The sequence below is a fragment of the Nyctibius grandis genome, chromosome 11 (assembly GCF_013368605.1).
Source record: "Nyctibius grandis isolate bNycGra1 chromosome 11, bNycGra1.pri, whole genome shotgun sequence".
NCBI lineage: Eukaryota > Metazoa > Chordata > Aves > Nyctibiiformes > Nyctibiidae > Nyctibius > Nyctibius grandis.
The window spans coordinates 19,944,241-19,962,240 of NC_090668.1; the positions used below are offsets into that span (position 1 = coordinate 19,944,241).

The following is an 18,000-nucleotide window of genomic DNA, read 5'->3' on the forward strand; positions in this document are numbered from 1 at the left end:
GGTTCCATATAGTCATCTCCAAGCTATCACTAAATAACTTTATCAAATCATGGCACTACAAACTCCATGTGGGCTATTTCATTCCTATTCTTTGCCCTCAGTCACACTGCTCTGCAGTGCAGTGTATATCTCAGCACAGCCAGGAAAAGTTTGTCAGTATTGCTCCTATTCAGAGTAAAAAAATTCTGGTTTTACTACCTCAAAGCATAAAACTATTTAAATTTTAAAAAAAAAAAAAAGAAATGTATTTTGAACAAGCATCCTCACCACTTGTAATCTTAACAACTACTCATAGTTGGATTCTTTCCAATGTCATACACATGTGAACATAGTCTGTGTCTTCCAGATTTTGGGGACTCATCGGCTGCAGGCCTTCAGCAAGCTACAGCAGTCAAGTAGTTATTCTAAATCTGAGATGACTTTACATTTACCTAAATTTACATGGACACTACAGAAGTGGATGAACTCTGTGCAACATCTCAGTACAACTTCTGAAATCCCAAACATTGCTTATCATGCACAGAAATTGCTTAACATGCTTTGATAAATGCTTATCTTTCATAATATCGAATATTAGTTGGCAAAACAGTTAATAACAGCAGATACAGACCATCACCAAAGCAGAAGGAAAGGAATTTTTCTTACTTTTGTTTCTCATGGTTACTGTGGGTAATGAAGAGGTATCATGTGCCTGCAGCATCCCTTTCTGTGGCTGAAAGAAAAATGAAAGTCACTGTAATTTCTTCCTCCCTTCTTCCATCAGCTGTGCCACATAACTAAAATTAAAAAGCTATTTTTTCTGAATCCTCTCAGAACAGATCAGTTCTTGGCTGTATGTCTATTTATATATATATATATATATAAAAATAAAAAAAAATGCACACACACATGTATCCCCTCCAATGGTCACCTATGAAATGGCAAAAAAACAGATGGAGAAATGTGCAGTAAATAGGAAAATGAGAAGAGAAAGTGCTGACAATACTCGAGAACCGAAAATCATAATCGTATAAACATTAACTAGCTTGGAGAACCACTCTGCAGAAGAGGCTTCTCACATTTGGGGCAAGCAGGAATTCTGCATGTTCCTCATATAAACAACGTGCACATGTAATAGTTTTCATTATGCATTTATACGCATGATGCTGCATTACAGGATGCAGCATTTGAAAATTAAGAGATATAGCATTTAAGGGTGCTGGACACCCCTGAATTTTGCCAGCGAAGTGTTTGTTTTTTTTTTCTAATCGAAGCACAGGACAGACCATCTGACCATAAGGTCCCTGTGTACTGCAGGGAACAACGCAGGGAATTTGCTGCCAACAAACACCCTGTGGTGCTGACCGGGAGCATTCAGAGTCCCAGGGACAACTACTGTATTAACATGAGGTTGTGGGGAATTTCAGGAGAGCCCAGAGAAATTCTTCATTGTAACACAGGGGCTGAAGTTCTTTCCAACAAGCTGGAAACTTTGAGATGTATGGTAGATGATGTTATACATCTGCATGCTAAATTGTTTAAACTTTTTTGTTTATTCAATAGAGTAGATGAAATCTCTTACCTTCATTTTGACCTTTGCACAAGAAGCAAAACTCTCCTTACAGCCTTTGTGAACAATTGCATTGCAGTCTGTCAAAAGTAAAAAAAAAACAACCAATTAAACAAAAAGTAGAAAATGAGCCAGTTTTTGCTGTTTGTAATCTGAACTGTTATCTTGCACAACTGAGAATTACAACTTTCAGGCATCGCTGTGGTTTCCATGAGTAGCTACAGATACTGAGAGACAGGCTGCTTTCCCAGATAATTAGCCCCTTTTTTTGTTAACAAGTTTTCCTCATGGAATTTAACAGGAAATTCTGTTTAAAATCGTAGTGCCAATATTTTCTCTGAAAACATAAATACTGTTCTTATGAAGACAAGAATTATGGGATCCAGAAGACAGGAAAAGGACAGAAAAATTAAATTTGCATAAACTCAGACATATCATAGCCAAGACCTACAGTAGAGGAACCAAGTGCTACTGTGCTACAGGGTTATCAGAAAAAGTGACATGAGCATCTGCCAGGTGACGGTGTCTGTGAGGTTGGGACTTCTTGCTGAAAACTAGACTTGAAGCCTCTGTTTTAGTCCGAAACCACATCATTTACAAATGAAAAGAACATCATGCTTTAACACCACCCTTTGATGCATATATGCCAGAGCAAAAGCTGTTTATCTTTTCCAGAATACCCAGAGTCTGCCCATGATCTCTGCCAGCAGATTTCTGGGAATCAAAGTTTCCAGAGATGATTAAAACTGTTTTTTTCATAATAATTGATAACTAGGTTTGGAGTATTAACTCTTCTGACAGATGAAAGATCACAACTCAAATGCTCTCAAGATAAGATTCAGTAGCTTAGAGAAAACCTGTTATTTCCACTTATTCATGAAAACACATATTAACACAGATCATGATTTATATTTTAAGTGTACGTTACACTATAAGCGTAGACTTCTGAATTATTTATAGAAGAAATATGAAAGGAAAAAATTCCACACCCAAACTGACAAAATATGCTCACATTCCTAAAAATTCTTACATTTGGGCCTACTGAATATAAGCCAGTAATTCTGATATTTTGAGAGAGGTAAGGGTAAGGCCATAGGGCGTTGCTATTCTGTCAATGTCCCACAACTTCCTGTGCAAGAGAGACAGAAGAAAGAAACCTGCATGTTCTTGCAAAAACCCACAAGCAGTATCGTTTTTCAGATCAAACAAGGAAGAGGGACAGAACCAGCTTCTGGTGCATAAAAAGAGGCAGCAAGACAATTCAGAACTATTAAATTCACACTCAAGCCTTGAAAGCCTGAAGGCAGCTCTTTAGTATGTACCATTTAGCAACAGAGCATTTTGATTTTTTAGATTGAAAATCTGGTTTCAGGGAATTTATTCCTCTAATTCAACTCTTCAGCAGGCACAAAGTTCCTCCAACTCCTCTGTATCACTAATACTAATAATTAAAACCCCAAAAAGCTTCTTTTGTGCATCACTGATCATAAAAAAAAAAAAAAAACAAAAACAAAACCAAACCAAAAAGACCAGGCAGAGAGCTATTAAAAATTAGAATTTTTTGCTTGCCCATTTGTTTTAGAGCATGCTAAATCTTTCAGCATTAACTAGCTGTTTCAGGAAGCTGGGGGCGTCATTGAAAAGCTGAGACATTGATTTAAAATGATCCAGCGCTTTAAAAGGCATTAAGAAAACGTCATCCATAGGCGAGACAGAGCAGTGACGGTAGCAGTAAAGCACTACCACTTCTGTAGGAAAAAAGTAGTCTACACCAGCACAGGAACAACAGAGCCTCTGCTGCTCGTTATCAGCCATTTCCAAGGCATTTATTTGATGGCTGATTTTAAGATGTGATGGAAGAAAGGACCACTCTCAGATGTCAGCTTACAACCTGGCATTCATTTTCTGGCCAATGCAGAAAATTTACAATAATTTTCTGTTGTACCTTGAAAAATAGGGAAAGAACGTCTGTGCTAAAACATACGACATTGTTGCATTATTTTAACTCATTAGGATATAGAGAGTTAAATCTGGATATATTTGATTTTCTAAGTGGCTTCAGAAGCTGTTAAGAAAGTCAAGTGGAGAAAGGGAGAGGATGTATTTGAGAGCTTATAATTGTTGATGTTTTCCACGTCCCATCAGGCTGACACAGAGTGTGTCTCATGCAAACAACTTTGCTGAAATCTCTTCTCTTCCAGGAAACTCAAAACTGCCACTTGGGATTCAGCTGGCTGCTCCTTCCCCCGCTCACTGGAGAGGTTTCATACACTGCTCGTCTACCAGAAGGAACAGACAGAGACAGAGCCTCCTGCTCCAGCCTGGGAGCAATTCCCACACACACTTCAACTCATCTCTAGGCTAGTGCAGTAACAAATATTACTAATAGTGAGGAACAGAGAGCCCCGAGTTGCAGTGGGAAAAAGACATTTTTGTCTGCATATTCTGTAGCTTTGGGTCGCTGCATAAACCAGCCACCATTCTGGTCTCGACCACACAAACGCTGCTGACCTTATTGAGCTACAAGCATGAGAAGCCATCTGATAAGAAAAGAGAACAAAACCACCAGTCTCACAGAAACCCTCTGCCATGGTTCCCATAATGCCTGCATTGCATCGCACGTACTTCACACACAGGTAGTCGCCATTTGATCTGTGATGCAATTTCACGTATAAAGGGAGAAGAGGGTTAGTATTTCCTTTTTGTATCAGGCTCTTCTCACTGAGGGCTCACTGAAGCAGTGTTTCAAGAACTAAAGCAATACACTGCAGATGAGTGGGACATTTTTTTTTACCCATTGGAAATGAAAGCCATGAGCCAATCCAGCCTTCCCTGTCCTCCATCCACCCTAATAGAGTACCTCATCCCCAAGCCATAACATGCAGCTGAAATAACCAAAGTCCTCCAGCTCACTAATACATCCCAACAAGCAGGGGCAGAAAACCCCGCGGGATGCTGTCATGTCTGAGCGTAGGCTAGGAAGCAGGTTGCAGGACACCTCCTTGCAGTCACAACTTATTTCAGTCCAGCTTCTGTAAGGTAACATGCTGCTCCATGAATCACTATCTCCAAAGTCTCCCTCCCACCCCACATCCTTAAGCAAGAGGAAACTAAAGCGTAAGGTTCGCATTTCCCATGTCAGGAAACAAAAGGAAGAGGGGAAAAAAATCCCCTGACTTACTTGCACAGTAGTACGAATCCTTATTGAAAGGTTTCATACAGTGGTAACAGGTTGCTTGGGCTACAACAGAGATTGCAGTGAAGAGATGTCCATTTAACAGCTTCTTATCTTTTTCCTTCTCCTTGGAGTCTTTGTCCTTCTCTTTAGTCTTCTCTTTGTCTTTCTCTTTTTCCTGCCGAGAAAAAATGAACAAACGCCTCGTCACTTCGCATAGGTCTATTCTAGTTACAAATTCTTCAGTGTTTGCCTTTGGCACTATGACGATATCGATTGGCATACACCTTAACAATAGTCATGTGTCTGCACAGCGCTCTGCTAAATCAGCTTACAGCCCCCATGGATGGGGACTAAGGTACTACTGACTCGCAGAGCCTTCTGCATGGGTATCTCACCAGTGGAGACAAAATTCAGTCTGTTCTGAAGGGATCTATTTTTTTCCACTTTTGTTTTATATTTGCTTGGTTTAACGACTTATCTCTTTTCTTCTTCTGGGCTCTCACCAATCTTTTCTGCACTTTCAATGAATTGTGTTATATACAAACACCTTATGTGATATGTATCAAACTTTCAACACAGTTAATTTTTAAGGCCAACCCGTAAGATTCGTGCTTTGCTACTCAGCATTTTTAATGGAGAACACAAGCTCTTCCTCTGTGCCTGTACAGCATCACTGCCAGAATATTTCCACCTCCATTTTCCTTCTGACTAGCAACTTTTTCAACAGTATCTTGCAACCCCAAGTATCTATGTGAAGCTTTTTGGGGAAATGGATCTTTCACAAACTCTTGAAATACGGCACCACAGAAAGGCTGAGGAACAACAGCAACACCATAAAAGATTATCTCGTCTTCCGGAAGCCATGGTTTAACCTCTGGGCTACTCAGCTTTGGAAAGACGACAAGCCCAGCCAGCTTCTCCAGCTTTTAGCAGAGTTTTTGCTTACCTTTCTACCGCTACCTGAGATAGAAAATTCTAAATACTAAAAATTGGAAACATTTTTCTCTGCAGCCTTTCATGGATTTGGAATTCTCCCAAACAATTTTTAAAGGAAATTCCATATAAAACCTCCAAATTTGAATTATAGCGACTCCTTTTCTTTCTTTGTACCACCCTACAAAATGTTTACCATGCAATTCAGCTCCAGATCTGTGTTTTAACTGTTACTGCAGATTTCACGGCATCTGAATGAGAAGCTTAACTAGAAATTGGTAAAGGCTTCTGTAAGCTTATCTTTGCATTTTGTTATTTATATGCCACATGCCCGTTGCTAAATATTGTTACAGCCTAAAAATCAGAGAGCTGCAGAGCAGCTCATGTGAGCAACTGCCATGAAGCGGTTAAAAGAGGTGTTCAGCTCTGCAGTCACTGGCAGGGAAATTTTTGAGCCTTTGATGACACACTCAAATAATTAGTAACTGAGCCTAAGGTCTCCCCTCTCCCCACACACCCCAGGCAAGATGCCAGTGTCGGGAGTCTCTCCCTGCAAAGCCTCACAAACAAAAAGTCTATTTACTGGCCTCAAACGCTATTTTGTTCTGCAAATAAGCAAAACCAGGAGGCATTACCGTATGGAACAATCCCGTCCGAAGCAGGAAACCTGCCAGGAAGAGTCTGCTTTGTGGCACATCTCCACCTCCTCTGAGCCGTCAGCTCACATATGTAAACCTCCACAGCCTCTGTTCTCCATCCACTGACCTGCCCACCTTTAACCCTGTCCAGCCTGGCAGGATTCAAGAACTAGAACTCCGCAGTTTTGTCCTCGGTCGATAGTACTAAGTTGATACCTGGAATTTTGCTCTATTGCCAGGACTTATGAAGCTCCAGGAGAAAAGATCACCCTATGCTCAAGGCAGATCTTGCAACTCTCAGGCTTAAAATGCTGAAAGGAGATTCACCGTCCTATACTTTAAATGCACCTGGCCTTTACTGCAAAGCCCAGCCACTCTAGAATCTGGAATAATACCCTGTCTTCATAAAAATCACTGTAAAAAAACATTTTAAGTAAAGCTGAACGACCCCAGGAAAAACAGGAAACGCGTGCACCACTTTCAAGGAGGAAACAGCAAACTTCATACATGGGATGCCAGGCATACCGCTGAAAACAAGGTCTCAAAATGAGATTTATCCTTTTTTTTTTTTTTTTCTGTGACAGTTACTGGAACTTTTTTTTAAAAAAGGATTGTGAAAACAAAATAATTTTCCTGCACTATCGGACCTGCCAGTGTGACTTGAAGCATGGCTTCACGACTGAACCTGCCCCGACGTGCACTAACAGACACGACGGGTACCGCGGCTCGGTCATACGGTCAAAAAATAGCAGGCCATGCACTGCAGCAGCGGATCCCGCTCCGAAATAACCACAAAGCTCTTACCTCCCATTCCTTAAGTCCTACTAGCTTCACTGTTATCTGAGGTACTTCAGCAAATTTATTCCATTTTATCGACATCCTTCCCCCGGGGGCAGGAGAGCTGCTCCCCACCAGCATTAGCCCATCGCGAGGGCCCAGAGCGGCCAGCACGGCCGGGGGGATGGCAGTCAGAGAGGAGTTGAGCAAAAGGGGGAGGGCGGGCTGATTGCTGCTAACTTCCTTGAAGATGATTTTAGCTACTTTGTTATTGCTTTCATCTTGCCCTACCCTAGCTTCCACTGCTAAAAAAAAAATACAAAAAATAAATACAGGCAAGAAAGGATGTGATTTATATTTTAGAAGTCACAAGTCAATAAAAGACCACCCATTTAAAAAGCAGAGGGTGGTAAATCAAACCCTCTGTGATATTTGGGTTAGAGAAGAAGTGAATTTTAACATACCTCAGTGTTGCTATGTAGTACTTTAGCAAACAAAGCGCTGCAGAAGATTTCCCAGACAGAAAGGTTTCACGTGTTTGCGCTCCTCCTGCTCTACAGGTCTCAAATATTCCCTGTCTCCTACTCCTTTCAAACACTTGCAACTCTTACTATACACACACCGAAACACCGTTGGTGGTATAGCCCTGCCTAGAACTGCGCAAGTCAAGGAAACAGAGAAATTACTCATGCTAATTTTTTTTTGTCGTCATTTCCCAGAAACTCTCTACCAAAATGAAGAAAATTAGTATTTTTGTTTTCTAATTGACAGAGATACAGCACATTTTAGACTTCACAAACGTGAATCAGTGCATGCTGCTGATATCAAGAGATTTGCTGACTAATCCCAGAACAACATGAAGCACATGCCAGACATGGGTAAATTCACACCAACTTCTATCAGTATCCCCTCCAGTAAATACTCCAAACATCCCTTTATTTTAAGGTTGGGGGTTTTTTTACACCATTTTCAAAAAGAGCCTTGCCATTAGTAGGCTCAGATGTGCTTTATTTTACGGTTCATCTTAGCAAATGGTGCATTTCTGAAGGTTTGCAGGAAAGTAAAACCGAGTTGGAAAGAAGTTGAAGCCTCTCTCCCTCCTGACAGCCCAGACAGCAGCAGAAACCAACTCTTCCTGTCCAACTTCCTCTTTCAAGGTTTGTTGTTTTTCTTGTTAACTCTTACAGGTTTTCATCAGCCATAATGCTTCTGAGAAATCAGTATTCCCAAGAATTTTTAGGTCATATTATTTAAATGTATAGCCGAAGCCCTAAAAATGTCTGTAATGCAAACATTGTACCGCAAGCAGAGAAGAAACTGTAATTTAAATGATATTATGGCTTCTTAGTTAGTAAAAATATCAAAACTGAGCTGCAGTTTTTGCAGTGTGTATTATTGTTGGGATTTTGAAGCAATTCTTTATCAACAGTTTCAGACACAATCATGAAGTTAGTGAAATCAGACTGCACTTATTTTACAAAAGCAGAGCAAGTATCTCAAAGCACTTCTGTTATATTTTCTTACCTGTCCCAACCAGATCTTTTATATATATATCTATTATCTATATAGCTCTCTCTCCAGTTCTTGCTTTAGAGATTATACACCCAAAGTGCAAGAACCAGTTAATGACTTTCCAGTCTCGTTCACAGGCTGTGCAACACACTCCACAACTTCTCGCTAGTGGTTTGCACAAAGGCTTCCATGTAAACAGATGGGTTTTTTGACATTGTACTTTGCAGCAGGGAACAGCATTGTCTTACAGCTGCTGAGCAGCAGCTCCGAGCTGCTGGTACTTGCAGCTTGCATCTTTAAAGGAAGATCCACAAAGAGGAACTGTGTGTTACGATGACTGATCTCAGTACAGCTGATACCTCACTGCAAAGGTGATGCAATCTTCCAAAAACACATACCAAAATGTGCGTTGGACCACGACAGCACACAAACCCAGTTATGTCAGAGGAACACTCAGACTGAAACATCAAGTGCTTATGTTGGGAAAGGCTAAAATCAAGTTTGCTTGTGCAGACGAAACGTGACCCCTCCCACACCCGTATGCTTCAGCCCAGCCTTATTCTGCGACAGGCACAGTGCTCATTGTGCCATATTTTGTTTTCCATTTGCTATTCAGACACTCATTAGAATATGTAATTATGTGTCTCAGGGGCCCTCCAATAGTATTAGCTACACATCACCTAACTATTTAAATCACGTTGAGGTGAGATGCTCTTAGCTTCTGTCAGACGTGATAAATCAAGGTGAGACCCAAGTAAAAAATCCAACAAAGCCAAAAAAACCCCAAACATGTATTAATCTTCAGGGGACAATCTAAGGCAACAGCAGTCCATTTGCGTGAAGTATTTAGCATTAATGTAATTATATCTGTAACCAATGCTGTACTTCCCAGGAAATTCAGCTGTGCCGAGCAGCACGTAACCTTCAGCAAATTAAATCCCAGGGTTTCAAGGACAGAAAGAAGAGGAAAATATAAATATTGGCCATGACTAAAGGTCACAGTTTGAGCAACTACTCCAGGAGTGCACAGGAACTTTGTGGCAAAGGTAAAAATAAAAGGAAAACACAATACAGCCTTCGGCAGCCAGTCCCTTCTTACAGCTCCTGTCCTCATTTTATTAAACACCTCTCAGGTTCTGTAAAAATTAGACCCATTAATCAGTGCAAAGCCATAACTCATGCCAGAGCACAATCTATTCTCTAGAATAAATGAAGCTTCATTTTGTGGTGAAAAGAGGCAAAAACATTGCACAGGAGAACTCACTTCAGATGCATTTCAATTTTGGGCTGCTAAGATTTCTCCCCTTGCATTAGAAAGAAGAAAAGAAAGCCAGGCAAAGACATAATACCACCCCATGGAAACACAATGAAATATATAGAATTCATCTCTGCTACCTACGGGTATTTCACAGCTGTATAAGTCACAAGCAGCACTTACTTTGCTCTTCTTGCTGCTGGACATTTTATTCCTGAGGTAGCTGAAGGTGCGACTGACTTTTGTTCCACTTTTACCAACGGGGACACTGCTGCTTTCTTCAGATATGCTACAATCAAAAAAGAAAGAGGTTGCTTTTACTTTTTTTTTTTTTCTCCCAAAGCATCTATTAAATGGATAGGTTCTTTTTTAAAGGACAAATGCATTTATTATCCAACAGCGTCACGGTTTGCTTTATGGTGTTATACCAGAGAAGGCAAAGTGAAGACAAAACGCCAATCCAGTAGTTTATTATATATTTCAAGGAACTCTTTTATCTGTTTTTAAGCAATCTCCATTCTCAATCCATGCATCAGCACCCTCTGCTGCTCCCGTGCCCAAATAACCACGCACCGGCTCGTGGCATCTGCCCATTTACATGGCCAACATTGCACAGTCTTGGCATTTAATCATCGATATTTCAGCTAGAAAGGGACAGACATGCCCACATCTTTTAAGGAGAAATCTCCTTCCAGAGAAAGACATCTAATGAGCTCTGGAAAAGCAGGGAGTGTCTTTAACAGAAACCACACTCTCTGCAAAGCCTCCCCTGAGAAATGAGAATACCAATACTAAGTAATAAAAAGCAATGGTTATTTGTATTAATTTAGGCATTTCTGGGACGCCAGATATTTTCTGCCAGTCTTTACATGCCCAAGTTTATGACTTCTTCAGCTTCTATGAAAGAATAAGAAATTACAGAGGAAACTATTATTGCATTAACGAAAAGGACACAGGCCATCAATAGGAAGTACAACACAAACCAAGAGCAGAATGACAGAAAGACAAATGAAATCAAGGAGAAACCAGCAGCGAGCAGAGGTGAAGAGCCTCCCAGCCACGAAATAAAGCTGAAGCTATCAGAGTGACACAGAGACCAGACACCCAGCTCCTTCGGTGCCACAAATGTCTTTCCTCCAAGGAAGCACTTTTAAAGCCAGCACCCACCGGAAAGATTATCTCCTCTCTACAGCTTGCAAGGATGAAAAGTAACGTACAAAAACATGATCGTTTTGGCCTTTGTTACAGAAATATAGACAGAATTAACCAAAGGGAGGAACAACACTTTTAGTGTAAAATGTAACTCAGGGTAAACTGATATTGTTCGATAACGGATAGTATGATATGTTATTAGCTATGAATAAACACAAAGCCTTGTTAGAGATAAGACCCAGAACAGACTTGCATGTTCTATGATCTAAAATATTCTTCAGCCTTTAGACATATGAGATTGATTTTCACAAGCCTGACAACTTGTGATTTCAGCTGAAGTGCATTGGTGCCAGGAAGGCTTTTGGGTGTTCAAACCTGAGCCCACTGCAGGAGTCCCTCCAGAAGAGACATGGTACCCCCAGAATACTGTACCTCTGAACCGAGGAATCCCCGGAGGCGCCGAATGCCTGCACACCTGGAAAAGATCGGAGGGGTGGGGGGGTGACATGTTAGACTGCAATCTTAGCCCACTGATTTTAAAAACATAGTTTGCATATTTGGACAGTTCAAGAGGAAGGGGAAATGTTTTCCAGAAGTGAGTGTTTAGAATAGATTTCATGTGCTCGGGATAAAGCCTGTTCCCCGTATCCTTAGGTGCTCTCACATTAGATGCTGAGGTAAAACCCTGCTTAGTATTTTTATCATTCTTCAGCTATCAAGCAAAGGATGTGCATCTGTTAAATTTGCTGGTAAATCAGGGTATATGAATCAGAACTGCCAATTCAATGACAATAGGTATAAATGAGAATCATTCCACCACAATGCTTTTATTTATACACTGCTAGAAAGAATCTATTGTACAACACATCCGGGTTTCATGTATAAAACTTTTCTGCTTGATAAAATTATAGTTCATTTTCCCATCAAAATCCTGAAGCACTTCATAAAGAGTAAGGGAAACAAGGGAAGCCTTATTCTGTGTTCCACGAAACATTACCAGCCTAGGGCTTAGTCACAAAACACTGTGCTTGAGGAAAGTCCGACTTTCCACACGAAGCTGAAGCCTTGCCAGTGACACAAATTCTCTTTATACCACAAGAAACCTGCTTGCACAATGCATTTGGAGGAGAATAGGTAGCTGACACCATTTACCAGAAACACTGAAGAATACTGAAAAATCAGGATGAAATGATCCAGAGGAGAGAGGGCTCTCTCCAGAGTAACTGGGCTTCTCAGGACTCCCAAAAACCCTCACACTACAAGCACTGTTTGCAGTCCTATCTCAAGTTCAAGAAGCAAGACTTCTGCATATACATTGTAAGAAAAACAGTCCTTTGGCTTCAAATTCTGTTAACATATTAAAGCTAAGGGTGAATGCAGAAGAGCCCCTTGACATGAGAGCCAAAGATGGTCCTCTATCCAAAAGCAGTAAGTGCATTAGGAAAAACCATGCATACAATTTTATGCCTTATGATGCTAAAATACACATTTTCCTAACCGCCGATTCAAGTGTCAACACAGCCTGAGACAGAAATATCATTTCTTTATATTGCGAATCTAAAATACAGGCATACCCCATTACCTAATCCCTGCTACTATCTCCCTTGCAAAATCTTTCATCTAATTAACAATCTATCCCAAGTACATCAAAGTTAGCAATACTGTAACACATATCAAATGAAGTCTACTATTCAATTTCCTGACTGCGCTGGGTTTTTATACAATATCCACTACCTGAGCGCCTAGTAACATCACACAAGTAATTTACAGACTCCCAAATCCCTGGTTAATGCTCCAGTGACTCTGGTTCACGTTTCAGCTCTAATTTCCTTTTAACACGGGTTAAGCCTCCTTAGGTCTTTCCTTTTTTTAATAGATTCATCAGTTTGACTGGATTTAAGTACTTCACAAAGTTTCTTTACAACTAACGTAAGAAATATGAACGAACGCTGAATGAAGAGCTGTAGTAACTTGATACGTGTGACTGTTTTTCAGCACCTTGAGAAAGGACATTGCACGGGAACTTCAATTATGTACTACTACTCTTTTACTGCAATAGTGTTTTATCTTAAAAATGGGGGATTCATGGCACTGGAAGGCAAAATGGATCCAGACAAAAATCAAGGTGGGAGCCTGTTTATGATTTCATATTTTCGGTTACAATAGAACATCATATGATCAACACTCTGCTGCAAGCCATAAAGCCCATGAAGATAAGCATAGAAAAGTACACATTTTCTCACCTTCAGGGTTTTTTTTTTGAGGTAGAAGAAGGGAAGGAAGGTTTATTTCCATCATTTTTGTGTTTTCTATCATGACCAGGTTCAAAAGGGAAATGCTAAAACTGACTTCACAACCCAGAGAAAAAGTTAGTTTCGTCCAAAGGCCAGGACTGTTATCTATGTCCAGTGAATCTGGGCTAACAGCCAAATTTTGGTGTACTTATTGGAACACCTTTTAAGCCTCACTTACCAAAATTATTTAATGTGGTAGCTGGACTTGAAATAATTCATCAAGGTCCATTATGCAGAAAGCAGTGACTGGACTAGGATGTTGCAAACAAAAGAAACCAGCTCGCAGCTCCTTAATGTTGGCAGTAATTAAAGTTTTGTGGGTCAAGAAATCCAAAGGCTTCACAATATTTTTCTAAAATGCACAGACTGGCCTGTCCAGCCACCTGAAATCCACGTCTTACATATATAAGGATATCAAACAAACTGCAACTAATTCTCCATACTCTAGAGAAAAACAGGCATGGAGAGGTTGAGGAGCAGTAATTGAAATGCAAGTGCAATCTCAATGCTAACACATTCATCCCCTTATGAGAAATGAACGCTGAAGACGTGAAAAAATAAACAAACTGGTCTGGGATTACTACATGAACAATGCCCATTGCCAAAGCAGTCTTCAGAATAGCTGTGGCTAAACCAACCTTTATATAAAGTCACCACAGTACCCTCAAATATGAGGCAATAAAACGTATGTAAAGAAAGCAACATTTTTGTTTGAGACAATATCTGACATCATTTTAAATGCTCATCATTAACAGCAGCACTGTTGAGGAAGAGAAGATAAATACTGGCTAACAGAAATACCCCCCAAAATGTGCTATACCCTAACCTGACTATTAGGAATTACTTAACTGGTTGGATGTTTAAAACAAACAAACAAAAATAAATCAAAACATCCCCCAAAAAACTAAAAACCAAAGAAAAAAACAAGCCTACCAAAAAGTTTAGCTAAGAGTACTTTTTACTGTGGGAGCATGACATCCATGCATAGATGCGTGTTTGCAGTTCACTTTGTGGGGCCATGAATTGTGAGCTTTGTTGAAGGCAGAAGAGAAGGACAGAGCAAAGGGGAAGGAGGAAAGACCTTAAATACGGAAGCGGGCAGTATCACACCTGGGAGGAGCACAGGACTTGTAGGAAGGGACAAACCCACAGTGAAGACTGGGAATGGAAAGCAGGAGAATTTAGATACCTACAACATGGATGGTGTGGAGCTTTTTTAAATTCAGGAAGCAACAAAATCCGTTGGACTGGAAAGCAATTTCCCCCATCCCAGTATGGACACAAGGGACGTGGGCCAGTTTCCTTGCAAACCTTTGATTTGAACCAACTAATGCAGCTGCTCTGAATTTTCTCTTTAGATAGAGAATTATCTGTTCTGGTTTATTTCAACAGTCTAATAAAACATGCTTAAGAAATAGGAAACATTTTCAGTTATCTTTGATAAGCCTATTTAAATAAACATGAGGAGTCTAAATTACTTTAATGCAATCTTTGTTGGGTTTCTTTTAGCAATGAAGTTTGCAGGAGGGAAAAAAAAGCTACCATACAATACTCGCCTGTTTCCCAACAAAACTCTTCTGATTATAATATCAGGACCTAGATATGAACACCTCAATGATTTAAGGTGTTTGGCTGCAACGTATGCTTTTTGCTCAGTAGGGGAACTGTGAAGTTGTAACCAAGATTTTCAGAATTTAATACAGGGCTTCTCTCCTCCTCTCCTACTTCCACTGAGCAATGTGTACTCACTCTCACTTCTGGAGGGCAAGGATCTACCTCTTCTGTTAACTCTGTGTACTGCAACAATCTCAAGACAAGTATTTTGGTTTTAATAAAGAGGTAATAACTATACTGCTGGTCAGAGTGGCAGATGCTATTTGCCACATGGATACAGACCAACACTAACCAGATGACGTGTCACAGGGCTGATGTACCAGACTCTCTGGATTATAATCCTTTTATTCTGCCACTAGTTAGTATTCAGATACAGGACTAAGATAATGCTGTTAGATATCATGCAATGGAAAGGTTAGCTCAAGGTTTGCAAGGTGAAACTTCAAGGTCTAAAGCAGAAAACCAGCTTTCCCTTTGTTTCCACCCATAATGGCTGCAACGCACAGTAAATGATTACTTACTATCCAACTCCTCCTCCTCATCACTGGAAGAAGAGCCAATAGAAAAGAGAGTTTTAGACTTAGGAATGAGTGGAGAGATGCTGAAGGAGAAGGAGATTCGTCTCGATGGTCGAGTCCGGCCCTGGGCTGAGAAGTGGGTTAACAGCAGACATTAGAGCATGCTTGAAAATGCGTTTAATAGTAAAAAGGAAAGGAAAACGGTCAAAGCAAACTAAAACCAAAGCTAAGAAAATATCTGCAAACCAGCTGGCTTCAGAAAAGGCACAAGAAACAAAGAATCGAGAACATGCAGATTGCAGAGGATGCAGGTTTCAGAGGGTGCAGGTCTCACTGCATGCATAAGTCGAGGTTCAAGGATTTCTCATCTTTGCTATCATCTTTTTATAGGAACTCTTTCTGAAGACTTACATGTGAACAGTTATTTTCCTAAACAGAACACCAACAACGTAGTGGATGTCTGGACAAAGGGCATTTGCTTCAGTGGAGTAACTGCCAGGGAATCAAACTAGAACAACTCAAGGTATTCGTTTAAGGGTGCTTCTTGCAATTAATTGACACCAAAGCTGCTGGGTCTAGCAAGGATACTTTATCTGGACTGTTGACTTTATCTACCTAGGGAGGTTCTTGACACTTCTACCTCTAAAAAAAACAACACCATTTCAGTAATGTTATGCCCTTAAAAGCTTCCAGCTTTAAAATGGAGAGACCTAAATTTCCTTTCTTTTCTTCTCCAAAATAAAACAGAAAAAACAAGTATCTCTTCTCCTGCCACCTTCTAAAACTCACAGTGCTTAATTTAAAGAAACTGCCTAAACACGAGTAAAGCCCCTCTGCACCCTCTCCTGTCCTTGCCTGGTAGACATCTACCGGACAGTGCCAACCTTGGCAATCGGTCTGTCACATCAAATCCCCCTTTATCAGCAGGATAATGACAAGTTCAACCATCTTTTCTCAGATGTTACTGCTCTGCCTTCTGCTTATTTCAGTCTGTGAAGTTATATTTATCTTTCAGTACTATGCACTTTTCCAGGAAGCCCTGCTATTTGTTCATGCCCTCGGCTGCAAAGTTTGCAAATTAAAAGGGTTTACTGTAATTCCTGTTTAAAAATAATTTGTTTTTAAGAGCAGCTATCACATAGCAGTGGCTTTGCAACAATTCTTTGTACGTACAATCTTCTCTGAAAAGAGACGTAGGAGCCAGGTAGCAACTCTTAACTGAAATTGCTACACAGCCTCTTACGGAGATGCCCAGGGGCTGTATTTCTCAAATCTTCTCATCGCACAAGCACAGGTGGAAAGCTCTGAGCTGTGACCTAACCAATACCAGGTTGCTGGATACCCATCGCTCACATGGTACACCAGTGTGTTCTTGGGAAAGATGACTGGGACATGGCTGGGGAAACTCTGCCCCTGGGACAGCTCTGACCTAAGGGTCCTACATTAAGCATCTACATTAAACTTCTTCAGCACATGTATTCACAGAATCAATCAGGTTGGAAGAGACCTCTGGGTACTTTCAAGTCATTCCAAGGCATGGATAAATCAATTGGCTTGCACAACAGGGAAAAAAGGCTGAAGAGTTTATCAGCATTAAACTTCCAAGAGAAAGAAGTAGCAATTATTACTCTCTTTGAATATAACATGTCCTTTCAGCCACACACAAAGAGAATTCTTTGTATTGCTGATACCATACTCCAAAACTGAATTCAGAATATAAAAATACTATCATCTGAGGAATATCCAACGCAATGCAAGCAATGCAAAGCAAACTCCCCTGAAATCTTCCTTCAGCCATTAGTCATAAAAGCTAATCGCCTAGAGGCAATTTCACTAGAATTATGTACGTGCTTTTCCAATGTAAGCAGAACAACCTAGAGGGACCCAATGAAAGGCATTTAAATTGAAGAATTCTTAGCAAGATTCATGCATTAATTTTGTTTAGACTGCCTTTCAAAGGAGTTGTTCTAGTGTCCCAGACCTGACGAACTGGGTTATGTAACTCAGAGTTATGCAAGAAAAAATCCTTGATTTCATAGAGGTGAATTCTAGGAAAACTTTAACTTCATTCATAGAATCATAGAATGGTTTGGGTTGGACGCGGCCCTTCCCGAGCACATCCAGCTGCAGCCTTTTGAATTGACTTTTTCAGCTGAATGAATCAATCCCGTGAAGTTGCAAAATCAAGTGCTTGTTATCACTTCAATTAAGGTAAACTGAAAAATTTCACCTTTTATTATTTCGTCTTTTATTATTTTCTTCAGGAATGAGATTCAATAAATTACACCCAACTGTGTCAAAACATTTAACTCAAAATAAATAGCCACAAACTCCCCCAAGGAGACCAAGACATGGATTCTCAAGTTTCCATATATCAACTTCCAAAAAAACTAGAAGCAGGAAAATAAGATTGCAAGTGGGATTTACCTCAACATCAAAGGAAGAAGTTCTGAAAGGATGCAAAATTCAAACTTTTTTTTTAAATAACAGACTCAATAAATCATAAGTTTTTGTACCAGTAGTCTGATTAAGAAAAAAAAAAAACAAACTAAAGAAACCCAACAGAACTAGAAATACTGG

The 18,000-nt window shown here is 40.2% G+C and overlaps 1 protein-coding gene across 7 annotated transcripts in view; it reads right to left on the minus strand.

The window, feature by feature from the left end:
- The window catches only part of AKAP13 (A-kinase anchoring protein 13), a 219,313-nt gene that overhangs the window by 18,691 nt on the left and 182,622 nt on the right, over positions 1 to 18,000 (minus strand). For all 7 annotated transcript variants that reach the window (XM_068410072.1, XM_068410076.1, XM_068410075.1 and 4 more), the window contains 5 exons: positions 11,427 to 11,469; positions 10,026 to 10,131; positions 4,731 to 4,902; positions 1,562 to 1,629; positions 646 to 712 (listed from right to left, as the gene is read on the minus strand). In XM_068410072.1, coding sequence (XP_068266173.1) covers positions 646 to 712; positions 1,562 to 1,629; positions 4,731 to 4,902; positions 10,026 to 10,131; positions 11,427 to 11,469 — 456 coding nt within the window. The remainder of the gene's footprint in view (positions 1 to 645; positions 713 to 1,561; positions 1,630 to 4,730; positions 4,903 to 10,025; positions 10,132 to 11,426; positions 11,470 to 18,000) is intronic.